At 37.9% G+C, this 18422-nt stretch overlaps 1 protein-coding gene across 1 annotated transcript; it reads left to right on the top strand.

The window, feature by feature from the left end:
- The first annotated feature begins 8394 nt into the window (after positions 1–8394).
- On the top strand, positions 8395–18422 carry LOC127975914 (14-3-3 protein zeta). The gene is made up of 6 exons (XM_052579968.1): positions 8395–8563; positions 9771–10161; positions 15166–15289; positions 16322–16485; positions 16579–16674; positions 17047–18422. The coding sequence occupies exons 2-6, from the start codon at positions 9868–9870 to the stop codon at positions 17104–17106; spliced, it is 738 nt and encodes a 245-aa protein (XP_052435928.1). The 5' UTR covers positions 8395–8563; positions 9771–9867; the 3' UTR covers positions 17107–18422.

Here is an 18422-nt window from a genome sequence, read left to right as displayed (position 1 = left end):
ATTGTTGTTAGTAGAAAGTAACACTTTTTGACCCACGACGTATACGGGAGGCTTCGACTGGTGGCGATCGGCCTTGGCCTTAGTGCGCTCCCTCACCTGGAGCAGAGTCTCATGGGCTCTGGTCCAGGTGCATTGGCAGCACTGGACAAACGTGTGAGCGGAGGTGACCGGGACTTCAGATTCCAGACTAGGAAAAACAGGTGGCTGGTAACCTATGCTACACTGAAATGGAGAGTGGCCCGTGGCTGAAACTGGTAACGAGTTATGAGCGTACTCAACCATAGAGAGTTGTTGGCTCCAGGAAGAAGGATTCTTGGAGACTAAACATTGCCACGTTCTCTCTGAATCTTGGTTGGCTCGCTCAGACTGACTGTTGCTCTGAGGGTGATAACCCGAAGACAGACTAACTGTCGCTCCTAACAATTTACAAAAATATTTCCAAAATTTGGATATAAATTGGGATCCCCTGTCATAAACCATGTCTGCCGGGAGGCCATGTAACCAAAAGACGTGATCAATAACACTGACCGCTGTCTCCTTGGCTGTAAGTATTTTGGGCAAGGGAATGAAATGTGCCACCTTAGAGAATCGGTCCACTATGGTCAAAATGACCGTCATGCCATTAGAGGGCGGGAGGGTGGTAGCAAAATCTAGTGCGATGTGGGACCAGGGTCTCGAAGGGAATGACAGTCGTTGAAGAAGCCCATCCGGAGGTCGATTAGACGACTTGCCACTGGCGCAAACTGAGCAAGCCAAAACAAAGTGAAATAAACTCGGGAGTCACCGGGCGTTTGGAAGGATCAAAAAGATGTGACATAGAATCGGGTTTGATGTTTTTGGAACTCGGGCAGTACGATAGAGAAAAATCAAAACGACCGAAAAAAAAGTGGCCAACGAGCCTGCCTGGAATTGAGTCTTTTAGCAGTTCTAATGTATTCTAAGTTCTTATGATTGGTCCAAACGATGAAAGGTACCACTGACCCTTCCAACCAGTGATGCCACTCCTCTAATGCTAATTTGACGGCCAACAATTCTTGGTTACCAATGTCATAATTACATTCTGCAGGAGATAAATGATGAGAAAAAAAACGTGCATGGCATCTTGTTGTCTGAGGCAGCACGATGGGAAAGAACTGCACCCACTCCCACCTCTGATGCGTCGGCCTCCACAACGAACTGGCGTGTGGGGTCAGGGGCTATTAAGATGGGAGCCGAAACGAAGCGGCTCTTGAGGTTGGAAAATACAGTTTCGGCTGTATTAGACCACCTGAACGGAGTACTGGGGGAGGTCAAGGTGGTCAGAGGTGAGACTAGTTGGCTGAAATTACGAATGAAACGCTGATAAAAATTGGCGAACCCCAGAAACTTAGCCAATGGACTTGGCCAATCTATCGTATTCCCTCAGACGAATTCCCTCAGACGAGACGTTATATCCTAGGAAGGGAACAGACTGTACATGGAATACGCATTTCTCCGCCTTGACAAAAAGACCATTCTCAAGTAATCTCTGGAGCACTCGTCTGACGTGTTGCACATGTTCCTGGAGAGATGAAGAAAAAATCAGTATGTCATCCAGGTAAACATATATAAACTGATCTACCATGTTTCTCAACACATCATTCACGAGTGCTTGGAAAACTCCTGGTGAGTTGGAGAGCCCGAACGGCATCACCAAATATTCAAAGTGCCCTCTAGGGTAGTTAAAGGCAGTTTTCCACTCATCCCCCTTCCTGATGCGGACCAAATGATAAGTGTTATGTAAATCCAATTTTGTGAAGATGGATGCTCCCTGTAACCTCTCGAACGCTGAAGACATCAACGGAAAAGGATAGGTATTCTTTACCATGATGTTGTTCAGCTCTCGGTAATCAATACAAGGTTGCAGGGAACCATCCTTCTTACCAACAAAAAAGAATCCCGCCTCAGCTGGAGAAGAGAAAGGGCGGATGAACCTCGATGCCAAAGAATCAGAAATGTATTTCTCCATGGCCTCCCTCTTCGGAATAGAAAGAGAGTAAAGTTTTCCCTTAGGTGGAGACTTACCTGGAACTAAATCTATGGCACAGTCATAGGGACGATGCGGAGGGAGAGAAGCAGCACGGGACTTACTGATCACTTCCTTCAGGTCCAGGTACTCCACGGGCACGTTTGACAAAACCATGGTCTCCCCCTGAAAGATAGAAACAGACACAGCAGGACAAGCAGAAACCAGACAAGACTCATGACAACTTTCACTCTCAAGGTGACAGTGTTGGAACCCCAATCCACTTGTGGATTGTGCTTGACCAGCCAGGGAAGACCTAATATGATGGGTGCTACAGGGGAGTCCATGAGGAGCAGGGATAGGGTTTGGGTGTGGTTGCCAGAGGTGAGCAGAGTTATGGGTTCAGTGGTGTGGGTGAAGTGCGGTAGTTCCTGGCCATTGAGTGCACTGACGTGGATCTGATGGGACAAGGGAAGGACAGGAAGGTTCAGGTGACGAGCAAGGACAGTGTCAATGAAATTACCTTCACCCGATAGTAGCCTCAAACTTACTAACCTGGCTGGCTCCTTTTACCGGACACGTGCATAGGAGAAGTCCCGAGCCACCGCAGTATAAACAAAGTCCTCGGGACCTCTGCCTTTCTCTCTCCTCCCGGGATAGTCGAGCTCTAACCACCTGCATGGGTTTGTGATCGATGATGTTCTCTCGACTCAACTTGACGGGAATACGAAGTCCAGGAAGAGGCAGAGCTCACAGGTGATCCGGGGTGCATTGGCAGCAGGAGAGTGTGACACAGGAACTGCGGGGGAAGAGCCGTGAAGGTGAGTGATGAGGTCTGGGGATAAGATGGAGTGGACGGAGTTCCAGGAAGATAGGACAATCCAACGACGAGAATCACAAACACACGGAAGGCAGAACATGAGAAACATAGAAATGACTAACAATGCTCTGACAAACACAAGACGCTAGACAGGGCAATATATAGGGAAGGATAATGAGTGGCAGCAGGTGATAATGAACAATGAGCAAAGACGCCCACATGAAACAATCAGGGCTGATGCAAAACACACACAACTCCACCCACATAGTGCAAAACCCGAGATTACGGTTTACCAACCGTGACAGTTTCATACCAGAATTAACCTGTTTTGTCTTGTCTTGTCTTGTCTGTCGGCAGGTTGTCAGTTTCCTCTTTGCACCATGAAGAACATGGAACATCATGGTCTCAGCTTTCAAATTTAGTCATTTTGTAAGAAATTCAAACAATAAATACAGTTTTGTGGCCTCTTTAATGTTGTGACCGATCACTCCAAGTCTTTTCATAATTACTTAAAGCACAAAATATACATGAATGAACACTAGAACGGTTTTAATTTAAACCGCGGAAAGACGTCAATACTGGCAGATTCGGTGTTATGATTGGTCAGATCACCTCTCAATCCAGCTCTTTGTAAAGGGAAAATTTAGTTTACATCTTGAAATTGGATTTTTTTTTCTCTCAGAAATGCACAATTTAAAACAAACTAATGCTCTGTTTGTGTTTCTTTATAGTCTGTTGCTCACGTCCTTCTCATCTCTGCATCCACCAACCACATCAAATGGAGAGGTAAAACACATCCATGGAAACAGTACGAAAATATATCGATGATGAGACTATTGGAGATGACTGAGCTCTTGGTTGTGACTCAGTTTAGACAGTTTTGAACTATGCAATAAAATACCACTGCTGCTATTATCGCACCTTTAACATAAAGATAAAATTTCACTAACACCATGTGCAAGACTGAAAGAGGATAAAGGTGATGCATGCATATTCACATGTAGTTGTGTAGTTAAGGTCCTGTGAGCATTCTGCTTAGTAGGTGCATTATAAGGCAGGACTCATAGATGCAGACATTCTTGCACAGCAACACACAATATTGAAATGTTATTAGAAATTAAACAATACGTTTGGAGATGTTCACCTTTGAATTGTTACAGTGTTGTATGTATTGTATGTATGTTGAGATATAAACTTTAAATTCTGAATAACTTACAGTACATATAGACACACATATTAGACATTTAAAAATATATTAGTAAATGTGCAAATTACTAGATGTCAAAAAGAAGTTGAGTTAGAACTGTTTTTGGTATTAATCTAAAGCATCAGATGTCCATAGTCTGTAAAGCAATGAGATGTGTTTCCAAGTTGCACATAATTATTCAGTGAGGGAAAAAAATGTTGGACAACTTGCTTTTCTGCGAAAAATGGGTGTTCTTTACTAGAATGGAACTAGTTAGTTGGATAGGAGGAACAAAAGAGAGATTTGTGATGTCATCCAAAATGGAAAGTCATTTAAAAGTGGCGAAAACGGTTACATTTTGATTAAAAAGAAAAAAAGATTTTGAGCATAAGCAATCTTTATATATATATATATATATATATATAGAGAGAGAGAGAGAGAGAGAGAGAGAGAGAGAGAGAGAAAGTAAAGAAAATTAAGTAAATAGTCAATTTGAATGGGCTGTAACATTAACAATTGACGCAAGAAGAAGAAAAGAAAAGATCTCTTTGTTGCTGTGTTAAAGCTGTAATGGATCCAATGCTACATGCTCACTGACGGATGATCACAATGGTGAAAGGACAGAAAATTAGAGTGCCATGGGCCAATTACACCCTCTTCACTCCTACACACTCACACACAGCCATGCAGAGTACGAAATACACCCTCATCTCATTCAATCTGATTGCCTACACAACTCCCAGAGCCCACCCACCTACGTAACTGCTACATCCCCCCTGTCTCCTCATTTACAGTGGGAAAGCAATAAGGTAATCAGTTCTCCAAGTCTGAGCACTTTCAGCAGGGGCTTTGATGTATCCACTGAGACAAGGTTATTGTATTTTTCATATGGTAATTAGAACAGAATCTAATTTAAGTAAAGATTGATGATTGTGTTGAACCAGTGTAGTTAAACCGATCATGTCGGTACTGTGTGAAATGGTAGACAGGTAAACGATTTAGTTCAAAGGAAAATTTGGACAGGGTCAAGTGCAACACTGACCATGTGTTTGAGTCTTTATATGCAGTAGAGCTTGCTGTTTTTGCTTATGGGTGGGTGGATTGTTCGTTTCATGTGGAACAGCTCTTTTAACACCTACATAGTTGATACTGCATATGGATCTCTAAGACCACAAGCTTAAAAAAAACTGAATATATCTTCTGTAGAAAAAGCTTGTTGTCCATCTGCTCTCTTATTAGCCATCTGTTTCTGTATCCTATGTATCCATACACACACAAGCAGCCATTTTCAGGACTTTGTTGTATGTCGGTGAATGTCTTTGTTCCTCTCTGACAAAAACTGATGTCACATATTGATTCCCCTCCGGGCATGTGACCATGACACAGGACCTGTGACAGCACCATCACTGACAGACTGCTCAAAGCTGCTGCTTCATTCACCAACACAGCACATTTCACTTACTTTTTATAATTACAACTTTTGGTAACACATTTCAGTAAGGTTTAGGTATACACAGGTGGCCAAAAGTTTGGAATAATTAAGATTTGTATAGAATAAGTCTCTTGCGGAACACAAATCATTTAAAAGTTTGGGATATAAAAAAAAATGGAGAAATTAATTATTTTACTCAGTGCAACTCTAATAATAGAGAGAAAAGAGAATAATGTTACAAATAAATGCTGTCCCATTAATAAAAATCACAGATTCCACAAAATATGAAAGGGATAAAAATTATAACAATAAATAAATAAATCTGTCATCATGTACTCACCCCATTCTAAACCTGTATGAGTTTCTTTCTTCTGTTGAAAACATATAGGATATTTTTAAGAATGTTGGTAAATAAATAGTCGCAGGAAGTCAATGGCAACCACCATTCTTCAGAATATCCTATATGTTCAACGAAAGAAATTCATACTTGAACAACATGGGGCCAAGTAAATGATGACAGAATATTGTTTTTTGGGTGTACAATCCCTTTAATCAGCAAAAACTGTTGTCAGCATTGATAATAATAAGAACCATTGTTAATAACTGAGCACCTATAGTTTTTTCTATTACCTATTATATGTTTCTAGCAATTATTATCTAGCAATTACATATGACACTGAAGACTAGAGTAATGATGCTGAAAACTCAGCTTTGTCTTCACAGGAATAAATTACATTTTAAAATATATTCAAATAGAAAACTTTTCTTTTAAATTGTAAAATATATCTGGACATATATTATTCATTTGTTAGGTCTAGTGTTCAAAGAAAGTAAATGGACAGGAACGCATCATGGATTATTTTCTTCTACTCTCAACAGCTATATATATATATATATATAATTATTATTATTTTTTTTTCATGGGATGTAGGTTGTTTGAGTAGGACATGACGTGTCCTGCTGGAGTTTAACACATCACTTTTCAAAGGGGATTAAACAAGCCTTCTCCTCCGTGAGCTTGAGCCTGGTCTTTGCCAATGCAGGCTGTGTGAGAGACACTGAAATCCTGCTTCTTTCCAAAATAGATGAGCTTCAGCTAAAACCAGGTAGGGTGTGAGTTGTATAAATACAGCTAAAATTCCCATTTTTTTAAATATCTGAAAAGTTACCTGTTTAATTTAAGTCTTTCATCATTTTGGACAAAATTTATACCACCTATGTTTTACTTACTACAGTCACTGTGAGTTATCATGTGTTTAAATGGATGAATATACTTTCACCTGTTCAGACAAAGCTAGGATGTCAGAATTTGTCATACATTCAGCCCCACCCAGTTACTCAATCTGATAGCTAACTCACAGGAAATTGACTGTGGAGTGTAAAACATGCTTCAACAAGTTAAAGGGCCTTTGGTCAAATGGGAACTCTCAAGGTTTAAGGCTCTAGGGATAATTAGTCTAATAGTTTTTTCTCTGCTGTATTTTATGTATTATATTTCTTTCTACAAATATTAAAAGTGTATTATACACTGTCAATCAAATGTTTGGGGTAATGCACTGAAAATTCAGCTTCCATCACAACACTTATAAAATTGTAACAATATTTCACTTTTTTTTCAGTTTTTAATGTACTGTTGATCATCAGACTAAATCTTAGTGACACCAAGACTGTTTTTTATTTATTTATTTTTTTCTATAGACGGTTTCAAGGGCATCAACATAAACAAACGTTAATGCGCGTGAGCGCTTTTGTGGACCTAACTTAACTTCCGGTAGACTCCAAATAGAATCAATAACAACAATCAAGTCCCTCTAGAGTAGATATTTTTTGATAACAAACAAAATATGTTTGCTGTGTGGATCAGGCGGACTTAATGAAAATGCAAATTCATTCTTTGCCCGCAGGAGATGTTTTAAAGCATAGGCATAAAGCCCGAGAAATAGAGGTCTCCCCAGTAACAGCTGTAAACAAAGCAGAGCTGGTACGCTCACACGCGGCTTTATCACGCATATAACATGCAAGTCCTAGGCTACTTCAGAAATACAGCGATATAAAAACAACTGTGCCTCGGAAACATAAATGTAAGGAATTATATTAAACGTGCAGTACGTTACGTAATGTTACGTTACTCATGTTTATTTAACGAAGCCTTTTTGAAAATCGATCAGTTTTAAAATTGTGGCGAGTCTCCAAAAATAAATAAATGTATGGGAAACACATCCCGCAGCACAACCACCTGAGCCCAACTTCAGTTTACTAATCACCTTGGCTTTAACTGGGTTTGTAGATGGCACCGCAGCCAGACCGATATAACACAGACCGGAAGTTAACATAGGTCCAGGCGCGTGCGCCCGATGAAACCGTCTATAAAATTTGTGTCCTTAATATTTTAACATGAAGTAAACATTTTATAAAAGCAAAAATGCACTTGATGCCAGTTGTAAATTAAGTCAGTTGATGATTTGCAATGACAGCTTTGTAAAGATGTCCTTTAGGCATGGTTATATTAATAATGTGAAACATCCAGTTCTACTTTATTATTTATGAATAAGTGTATTTTTTCAGAATACTTTACATCTGAGCTGGGATTGCAGAATCTTTCCTTTTTTTTTTTTTTTTTAAGAGCTTAACTCTGTACATTTTTGCAAAACCCAAATAAATCTCCTATGGACTTAACTAGAAAGAAACCAAAGCAATTAACTTTGAAATCTTTATAATTAGAGAGATGGTCTTTGGGTCTCAGTAGGTAGGCTAGTTCTGCTGTTGCTGCATCCACTTCCCAATCATGATGCTGATGGTGATGCTTGGGGATGAGTAGGAGGAGGGGGGTCACCATAGCAATAGTGACGTCATCCCCCGTGCTCTAATTGGAGGAAACCCCGTGGCTACAAGTCAGAGTCTACGGGGCAACCGAACGCATTCGTATCGGCCCGCCTCCGTGCCCCGCGCTAATCAGCTATTCGATGATCATCTGAAGTATAACGCGTGACAGGAGGGAAACGCAGCATCTGATTGGCTGACAGGCGGGATTAGCGACGTCCTACGGTAACACTTTCGATTGTCTTTCTTCACTACGTTTTTTTGCCTAACCATCCAAGCTCAAAGGCTATCAATCCGGTGGAGTCAACCATTGATCGAGAGGTGAGATGCAGACTCATTTATTTCAGCTTTAAAGTTTAATGTTAATTTATTGTACAAATTTATATTCGTATATACAATTTGTATTGTTTCAATGGACGGCGTAATCGGTATAACCGCGCGGTCGTTTGAGAGGCAGGAGAGGCTGCCAAACTGCGTCCATATCGATCAGGAAAAAGGCTTGATTTGCTTATTACAATGTAGTAAACATTTATTTACCTTTTTATGAAACGCTTGTATTCTCCGATTGCATATTTGTTATATATTTTGTGTTGTCTACACTTGCTTTTTAAAAAGATTAAAAAGAAAATGTATTTATATATCTTTATTTTGATCTAGATATAGCTTTTGTGGTATAAATGAAAATGTTTTAATATATGGTCATATCTGACTGCTGAGATTGTCAAATTAACGCTTTGTAATAGTGAGCCAGTAACGTTAATCTCATTGCTACGGAAATCAGGCTGGATTTCATTGATTCATATCGACTCCGTATGATCGGTGTATTGAACTGCAGTGTACCATTTTGTTTATTTAAGATGAAATTTTAAATAAAACAGAGGGTCCACTTTAAATATATGCTCATTTTAGTGAACTGGGCAGGGCTTTACGGATCACACTGACACAGATGTGACACAGAAGCTGCACACAAACACCCTTTTCGTGTCTTCAAACCTAGAGACTTAACGTTAACTTACCTAATGTTACCTCGACAGCATCTGTCAAAACGCCACACGAAGTATGTGTGGAGAATGAAAGTGTAAAACGGAACGTTTAATTTGGGATTTTGAGTAATTTCAGTCATTCGAATCTTTTGAATCATTTACCAAAAAGATTCGTTCAGTGACTCTTTCTAACCGTTACTCCAGTAGATGGCGATAAATTTGTCTTTTGATATGAACGATTCATTGAATCACACCTGGTTCTTTTCGTTTAGCAGCGGGATATCCCAGTTTATTCAGTTCATTAATGACAAGACCTCAGTCTTAGAGATCAAAAATTGTGTTTTTGTTGCTAAAATGCTCCACAACTTGTATTGAAAAGCTTGTGCAAAATTCTGCCTTTGAAATCACGAAATAGCCACATGCTTCATAAGGAAGAACCGTCAATGTATGGTAGTGAACAGAATGATTGGTTTGCATAAATGATTCGTGACCACTATTCTCTAATCAATATTATGGAGTCTTGACTGTCATTATCTTCCTCTCAGCCTCTCCAGGGATTAAGCAGCGGTTCATCCCCCCCATTAATCAGTCGAGTGTCCTATAGACCTAGAAACACTCACAGACTTAAAGAAAAGCAGTAGGATGGACGCAACAGAACTCATCCAGAAGGCGAAGCTGGCTGAGCAGGCCGAGCGGTATGATGATATGGCGTCCTGTATGAAGTCTGTGACTGAAGGTGGGTCTGAGTTGTCTAATGAGGAGAGAAACCTGCTATCTGTCGCCTATAAGAATGTGGTGGGCGCACGGAGGTCTGCCTGGAGGGTCATCTCCAGCATTGAGCAAAAGACAGAAGGAAACGACAAGAAACTGCAGATGGTGAAGGAATACCGGGAGAAAGTGGAGAATGAACTGCGGGATATCTGCAACGATGTGCTGGTGAGTTTGCACATCCATACAATTTAAAAGAATAGTGTAAAATATCTAGATAAAATAATTTTTTGTCAGCAATGGATGAACAGGTGGAAAAAAAATAACAGTCACAATTAAAGCTGCAGTAGGTAACTTTTGTAAATATATATTTTTTACATATTTGTTAAACCTGTCATTATGTCCTGACAGTAGAATATGAGACAGATAATCTGTGAAAAAAATCAAGCTCCTCTGGCTCCTCCCAGTGGTCCTATTGCCATTTGCAGAAAGTCATGCGCTCCCGGTAAAAAACAACCAATCAGAGCTGCGGTCCGTAACTTTGTTTGTGTTCAAAATGTAGAAAAATGTATATAATAAGCGAGTACACCATGAATCCATTTTTCAAACCATGTTTTTAGCTTGTCCTTAATCACTAGGGTGCACCTATAATAAGTGTTTATATTCGGACTATTGTAGATTGCTTCGGGGGTACCGCGGCGAATTAACCCAGTACCTTTGTGATTCTTCATAGACATAAACAGAGAGAAGTAGTTCCGGCTACGATGTTCTTCCGCAAGATGCAAGCAGTTCTGTTTATTAACCGCTAGAGCGTCAAAAGTTCCCTACTGCAGCTTTAAGAACAGAAATGTCTGTGACAGGGCTCCACAGTTAATCCAAATAAAACCAAATCTGTGATATGGCTTTGTGTAATTTATCAATTAATTAAATAGATAAATCCCTGTTTTAGAGCGAAGCATGGCACCATGTTCATTTACACACTAGCAGCTCATGAGCTGGTGTTTTCAGCAGGAAAAGCTGCTCCGAACACAAACTCATCTCTACGTGCTCTCTGTTTGGGTCACTTATATTGTGCTTTTTGGAACACCATGTGCCATCTTCCCAAATAATGTTTGGCAAGTGCTTGTAAAACGGCTGTTGTGAACAAAAGAGAGGCTTCAAAGTCTTCTGGCAGTGTTTTGCCAAAATGACAGCTTTAAGGTTTAATAATGAAAAAGGCAATTTATAGTAATAATACTTTTCTATGAATATTTGACCAAGTTCTTTTGGCCATATTGTGCAGCCCTACACAGCAAACGTTGTCATCAGAAAAAGTGCAATCACAATTAATTATTTTCCCCAAATAGTGCAGCCCTAGTCTATAATAACTACTAATCCAAATCAGTATGCAAATGGTTGTCATTTTTGGCTTTTTGTTTACAATTGGAGTATGTACATTTCAGTGGTCTTTGCTGAATCAATGACATTTTGAATATAAGCACAGATATGATTTGACCATATTCATATATGTGTGTCATATTAGTATATGTTCACCACGTGTGTGTGTTAAACGTAACATGGAAGAGAATATGTCCTCTTTTCTGGTGGACCAGCAGCCCAGTTTTGGCTCTCGCTGGAGACGAGGGTGTCTATATTAAGGGGAGCATGCACAGTCTTGCACAAGGACAGTTACTGTCTCATTATTTTAAAATCTAGAATATGTAGTGATGTGTCCGATTTGAAGCCACGCAGTTTGTATTTAATAGCTTTATGTAAAATAAACCTACCATGATGTAATTGGTGTGATGTAAAAAGAGAAGTGTTTCCTGATAGACACTTTCCACAGAAGGAAGTGTTTGTTTATATAATCAAATCATGGCCCTGACTTGATGAGATGATCAAAGTTCAGCTGTGTGTGTGTGTGTGTGTGTGTTCAGGTGCAGTTTAGAAATGCTTTCTGAATGTCAGCTGGGTAATAGTGAGCTATGCAGTTCCTCATTCTCAATGCTTGTGCTACTGGTGGAATACTTTAGCCTTATCCACTCAGACATGTTGTTTCTTTAAATAAATGCAATAATGTTTAATGATGCCTGAAGGAGGTTTGTTCTAAAAATGGATGTGGTTTATTTTCTCACAAAGAGCTGAAATGGTAGCTCTTATTGTGGTCTGTTCATTCATAGAGAAAACCATAACTCATTACTACTATTAGACCATGTTTTATGGGTGTTGCATAGACAATTGCTATATGTTTTATTATAGAACAATATTGTAAAATTCACTAATGTCGTATGTAGTGGTCAACCAGTGTGTGAGGTGATATCTAGGTGACTTATATATGCATAATACAATTTAGTGACCATGTGAGCTATAGACAAAGTTGCCAATTAGGGGTGTAATGGTATGCAAAAAACACGGTTCGGTACGTACCCCGGTTTTAAAGTCACGGTTCGGTTCATTTTCGGTACAGTAAGGGAAAGAAATGCAAACATTAAACTGCAGGTTGTTTATTACTATAAACTTTTTTTAACAATTTGTTTACCCTTTTTTAAATACTTTTTAATAAAATAAATAATAAAATATAATTTATGATAAAATAAAAAAGAATAAGAAATAAAATTCTGCTGCAAAGTTCTCCACTAAATAAAATACTCTGTCTCAAACCAATACCATATAATAAAATATAATGAAAAATATAAATAAATAACTATGCTTACAGTTCAGCATTACCAATCCCAGCTTGTAGGCCTGCTCATATTTAAAAAAAAATATATATAACTTTTCCAAAGTGTAAAGTGCAGCATCAACAGTTTCAGTTTTTAGACCTGCTCAGATTTCGTTATTGCGTTGGACCGATCGGAATTAAGAGCAAAGGTCTGTTTAAATGCAGACGGGAGCTGCGTTTGAATTACAATCGTTTTTTTCCCCTAGTTGTAGTGATGTTCACACTCGCGTGATGCCTTTTGAAAACCTTAAGTGCGCGAGCAGCGAATACTGCTGCTGCAGTGACAATGTAGTTGCGCGGACGCGCTGCTCGCGCACCGCTCACGCTTGCGGTGTGAAGGAGGGGTCAGGCACGATTCTAGTGTTTAAAGACACAGAAAATGCGAAGCAACTGACACACAGCAGAAATGCACAACTCACGCCACGGAGCCAGTGTGTCACCGGCCTTAATCAGCTGGAGGGCGGGATTTGCGCTGAACGCAGAGATTTCCGCCACTTAATATGTTCGTTTTGAAACACGAAAATTTACCTATGTTCCCCAAACAAAACATTGCATTTGGTCATTGGGTACACACGTGCACCATACCGAAAGCCCTGTACCGAAACGGTCTGGTACGAATACACGTACCGTTACACCCCTATTGCCAATGTTAAATATATATAAAAAATATTTAATCAGTATTGGATAAAAATCTAACACTGTTATTAGTGTTTTAATCTTTAAACAACTACCAATAATTTAAAAGTAATCTTCAGCAAATCTCAAAATTACTTACCAATGTTAATTTTTCTTAATGCACATATTGCACTGTTTCTGAAATTCTTATAGAAGACAACAGTAACATTGTGATTAACTATTAAAAAAATTCTAATAATTAAAATAAAAAAGCCCTATAAACATGGCGCGATTAGAAATTCAGAATAGTTAGAATGTAGATGGACAAATTTCTGTTTCATGCCAACTTCGGCCATTTATCAATTATCTGAAAAATGCATCAGTTTCTACCTGGACTTCCAGAAAGTGCTTCATGTGGAAATAGAAAGCATTCACAATCAGTTACTGTCTTTCTTGTAAGTCAGTGGTGCTGTTAGCAGTGGTTTTGCTGTAGTCCAGTTTAAACCCATGTAAGTGCTGAACTGTGTTTGTTCAGTGATTCATGGCCGTTTTTTGTGCACGGCTTTAGCGAGAACTCCGGCTTGATTTCCCAGCTCGTCTGTGATGGCTGAGGGTGTGTCTGTGACTCATCTTACTGTTGAATCTGCTCTGGCATCAAGGTTGTTCCACACCCCCACCTGTCCAGACAGCCTGCCACATGCTGCCAGCTCTCATACTCTCAGTAGGGAGGACTACACTCACTGAACAAGGGTTTCCTCCATTTATGATTAATTTATATTTGTTGAACATCAGGGGAATGCATGAAGACATTCACCTATGTGTGTTCATGATCAACAACTAAAAATATTTGTGGTCTGACCATAATTATCTCAAAATGTATTGTACAATGTAGTGGATTTGTAAAAAAAAAAAAAAAAAAAGTGTAAAGGTCTTTGGCTCCCAGAATGTACTGAAATTACTGTTTCCACACTTAATCCTCACTGAAAAGTGATATCTCTAAATTATTCCCTTTTATAGAACCGCCACTAAAATATTAAAGCTTAAACAAAGATGACTCGATTTCTTTTAAAGGGGTCATATGACGTTGCAAAAAAGAACATTATTTTGTGTATTTGGTGTAATGCAATGTGTTTATGTGGTATAGCTTTTTAACACATACGATCACACCGGTGTGATCAGTCTCAGTGGCTTTCATTGTAAGCCCAAAATTATGTCATATTCTACAAAATAAAGTAAGTCATTCAGGGGGAGTAAATGTTGACACATTTTTTATTTTTGGGTGAACTATCCCTTTATTCACTGAGAGAGCAATAAAATGTTGGACTATCCTAGAGCAAACCTCTGCTGATCTGAAGCCGAGCTGATTTGTTTCCAAATGATTTCTGTTGTAATGGTGTTTGTGAAGCAGAATGCTGTGAAGTGTAGGAGGATGGAGAGAAGTATTAAGCTCTTGATGGTGTATTTTTTGACCTGTTCTTACCATAGCGTGGTAAGGAGTGGGTCCTATAGTACCTTATGATGTTGCGTTGGCCTTTCTGCGGTAAACTGTGGTTAATCTGGTATTTACTCATGCCTTAAAGCTGTTTCTTTCACTGAAACAGATTACTGCTGAAGCAGTCTTAGACGGGTAGATGGTGGCAAAGATGGAGAGTTTCAGATAGGGACTAGTCTCTGAGACAGAGATTAAACTTAATCCTGGACTAAAATGAAGGAGGGACATTCCTTAAAACTACTTTGATTCGGCATGGGAACAGCACTAACAGGAGGATGAGCTGATATTTAACCTGTATTTAAGGTCATTCACCTGGTGGTTTGGTTTGCATGATTCTTGTGGCCTAAAGAAATGACATTGAAGTGTCTAAATGTGGACTTCAAGCTTTTCCACCATTTGAATTCTTTCTTTTATTCTTCTACAGGAGCTGCTGAACAAATATTTAATCCAGAATTCCACAAATCCTGAGAGCAAAGTCTTCTACCTGAAGATGAAGGGCGACTACTACAGATACCTTGCTGAAGTCGCCTCAGGAGACGACAAGAAAAGTAAGAATGCTTTACTCCTGGTTTTGTGGGTTTTACAAGCATTTCTGTTAAATGTAGGACTGGACTTTCCTTAGTATGATGTAATGGATCTAAACAAGGGGAAGTTTGTCTTGTGTCTAAGTATAGGCTGATCATTATCTGCTCAATAGAGATACTCTTTACCAGCAACAAATATTTTATGTGTTGTTTTTTTTTGTCTCATATTAGTAATTTCATGTTTATATTTTTTTTTTTTGGATGACCTAGTTTTAGTGTTTCTTTTTGTAGCTTTGTAGGCATCAACAGTAAGGATTTTGTTTCTGATGGCAACATATATTTTGTAAACATTTTAAAAAGTGTATATATATTTATATTATTTATTATATTAGCTAACATTTTTGTGCATGTATTTGTAATAATATAATTGTTTATTGTATTTAGTTTTTTATTTAGTATTTATTTTAGTTAGTTATTTAGTTAATATTTTTAGTTTTTTTTGCTTTCTTCTTATTAGCTATTTATGTGCGAGTTAAACTAAACATGTATAATATTTGAATTACAATATTTATATTTATTGTAGCATATATATATATATATATATATATATATATATATATATATATATATATATATATATATATATATATATCTTTTGTTTTTATTAAAAAAAAAACAATTTTTTTTACAAAAAGTAGAAATTACAAATCTAAAGAATTCATAATTGCAATTTTGCTTATGAAGATGCTAAATATTTCAAATATTACACTGGTTAATGACTATGAACCCATTTGAAATTATTCTCAAGTTTTTCTTGCATTTACGACATTGTCATTTATGTTAGAAAGCTTGATAATGTAACATTTAAATCACAATTTTCAAAAACTTTTATCAAAAAAATTGCAAGACAAATGCATGTACATCAGGGAATGCAAGATTTAGTCAAATCAGCACTGGCCTGTAACTTCATCATATTATTGAGTGCTTCGTCAACATTTTTGTAGCTGATATTATTTGCGAGCCTAAAAAAGTATATATATATTTTTGTTTTTACAGCAACCATAGAGAACTCTCAGGATGCTTATCAAAAAGCATTTGATATAAGCAAGACAGAGATGCAGCCCACACACCCCATACGTCTGGGTCTGGCCCTCAACTTTTCTGTCTTTTTCTACGAAATCCTTAACTGTCCAGAAAAGGCCTGCGCCCTTGCTAAACAGGTACTTTTCAAGTGACCATGCTGGCAGTATATCTTACATTGTTTGATATATAAACTTGACATTATTTACGAATGTGTTTTTGTACAAATTTAGGCTTTTGATGAGGCCATAGCAGAGCTTGACATGCTGCATGAAGAGTCTTACAAAGATAGTACTCTTATCATGCAGCTACTGAGAGACAACCTCACAGTAAGTAACAGCAGAGAAAAATGTTATTTTCTCACAGGTGATACGATTTTTGAGGGCAAATATGACCAGTTATGATTTGATAGTTGTGTGATGTGCAATTTAAGAGATCAGGCAAGGTGAAAAATTGCCATTGTTTTCAGTATTGTTATCATTCACAAACTATTATAAAACATTTTTGTTAATTTAAACATAGCTTAGATGAAAATCAAAGAAACTAACTGAAAAAATAATATAACATACCAACAGAAGTAACATTTAGAAATACTAAATTTATAATGAAAAAAAAATTGTTTAAAATATTAATAAATATTGTAATAGTGTATAATAATACTGAATGTGTTCTGACCATGTCATATTCTCCTCTTCCACCAGTTATGGACATCCGACAACGCTCCAGATGAGGCAGAAGCAGGCGACGGAGGAGAGAACTAGACCATATGCTTCTTCAACAAAGAAAATGACCTTTTTACACATCTCCATTCCTTATCACTCCATGCCAGAATTCCTCCAGTGAAGATCAAACCCATGATTAATGAAGAGCTGTTTATGAAAAAAAAATAAGAATAATCATTTAGTCCTTTCATGGTGCAGCTTTTGGACAAGAAAAGAAAGATATTTGGGGAGAACCCCTGTTCCTTAGTTTGTTTGTCTTGGCCTTCCATAATGTGCAGTTTCTGCTGTAGGAAAGTATGACTAGTGTCATTCTATACAAACATAATCTTAAAGTGATAGTTAATGCCTGGAAATTGATTCATGAATAAATTAAAAGTAAGGACATGCATTTAATCACAGGTAAGTCTGAGACTAAAAAAGTAATTGCAGGGATATTAAAAGCATTTTGATAACCATATACACCTACTGCATCTTGAACTTTAACACTCTTACCTGTTTCACCTCAGCACTACCACGGGTCGTGCACTTCCACTGGAACCAGTGGTCAGTCACGTTTTAGATAGTTCAATGTGGAAATTAAAAAAAGACACTTGTTGAAATGGCGTATGTTTCAAGCTGCCTTTCAGATTTAACTTGTAAATATTAGCATCTGCAGTGGTATGTAGTATCTGATGGTCCTCGGTTTCTAAACGGTTTAATAATATATTAACAGTTTTTCACTTGAGTTTGGCCTGTTTAGTGTTCCTTTTACTTTTATTTTATGGAAATCGAAATCCGTAGAAATTTAAACCATTTGTAAGACGACTTAAGGCTTATTTGATTTGATTTTTTTATAATAATGCTGTGTTAAAGTGAAACTGTTTGGTTAGCAGTACCCCACTAGCATGCAGACCAATTCTGTCCCAATCTGTGGCACAGTTTGGTGATATGGTTTTGAGGGTCACGTATAAACGACCCACTCTAGAAATTAGTTTCACATAACGCACGTTATGAATGATAGAAACCAGGAACGAGCATCTTGATTTTGACTGCTAGTGGTGAATTTGTGTTGGTGGCAAATAACATTGCCTGTGTATTTCCAGAACACTGGAATGGGAATCAATTGCCATATTGCCAATATTAAAGATCTGTTCAGTACTTTTCATTGCATTGTGCACAGGTGTGTGGTTGTCCAGAGAGTGTCATTATAGATTCGACCACTATTATATGTTTTGTTTCTCCTTTATGTCCATTATTCTATTGTGTATGTTATTTTTATTTTCCCCCCATGAATTTTAGTCTCACAAAAGCCTTGTGAAAATGTTTTATGCCCTATGTATGTTAAGTAACATGCTTAATTACATTTTATAAACCAA

Source organism: Carassius gibelio, chromosome B17, assembly GCF_023724105.1.
Source record: "Carassius gibelio isolate Cgi1373 ecotype wild population from Czech Republic chromosome B17, carGib1.2-hapl.c, whole genome shotgun sequence".
Classification (NCBI taxonomy): domain Eukaryota; kingdom Metazoa; phylum Chordata; class Actinopteri; order Cypriniformes; family Cyprinidae; genus Carassius; species Carassius gibelio.
This window is presented reverse-complemented; position numbering and strand designations above follow the sequence as displayed.

Bases quoted from the DNA above. Each gene is read 5' to 3' on its own strand.
- LOC127975914 (XM_052579968.1), top strand. From the start codon at position 9,868: ATGGACGCAACAGAACTCATCCAGAAGGCGAAGCTGGCTGAGCAGGCC. The intron at 10,162-15,165 runs GTGAGTTTGCAC...ATTCTTCTACAG, and splicing joins ATATCTGCAACGATGTGCTG to GAGCTGCTGAACAAATATTT. The intron at 16,486-16,578 runs GTACTTTTCAAG...GTACAAATTTAG, and splicing joins CCTGCGCCCTTGCTAAACAG to GCTTTTGATGAGGCCATAGC.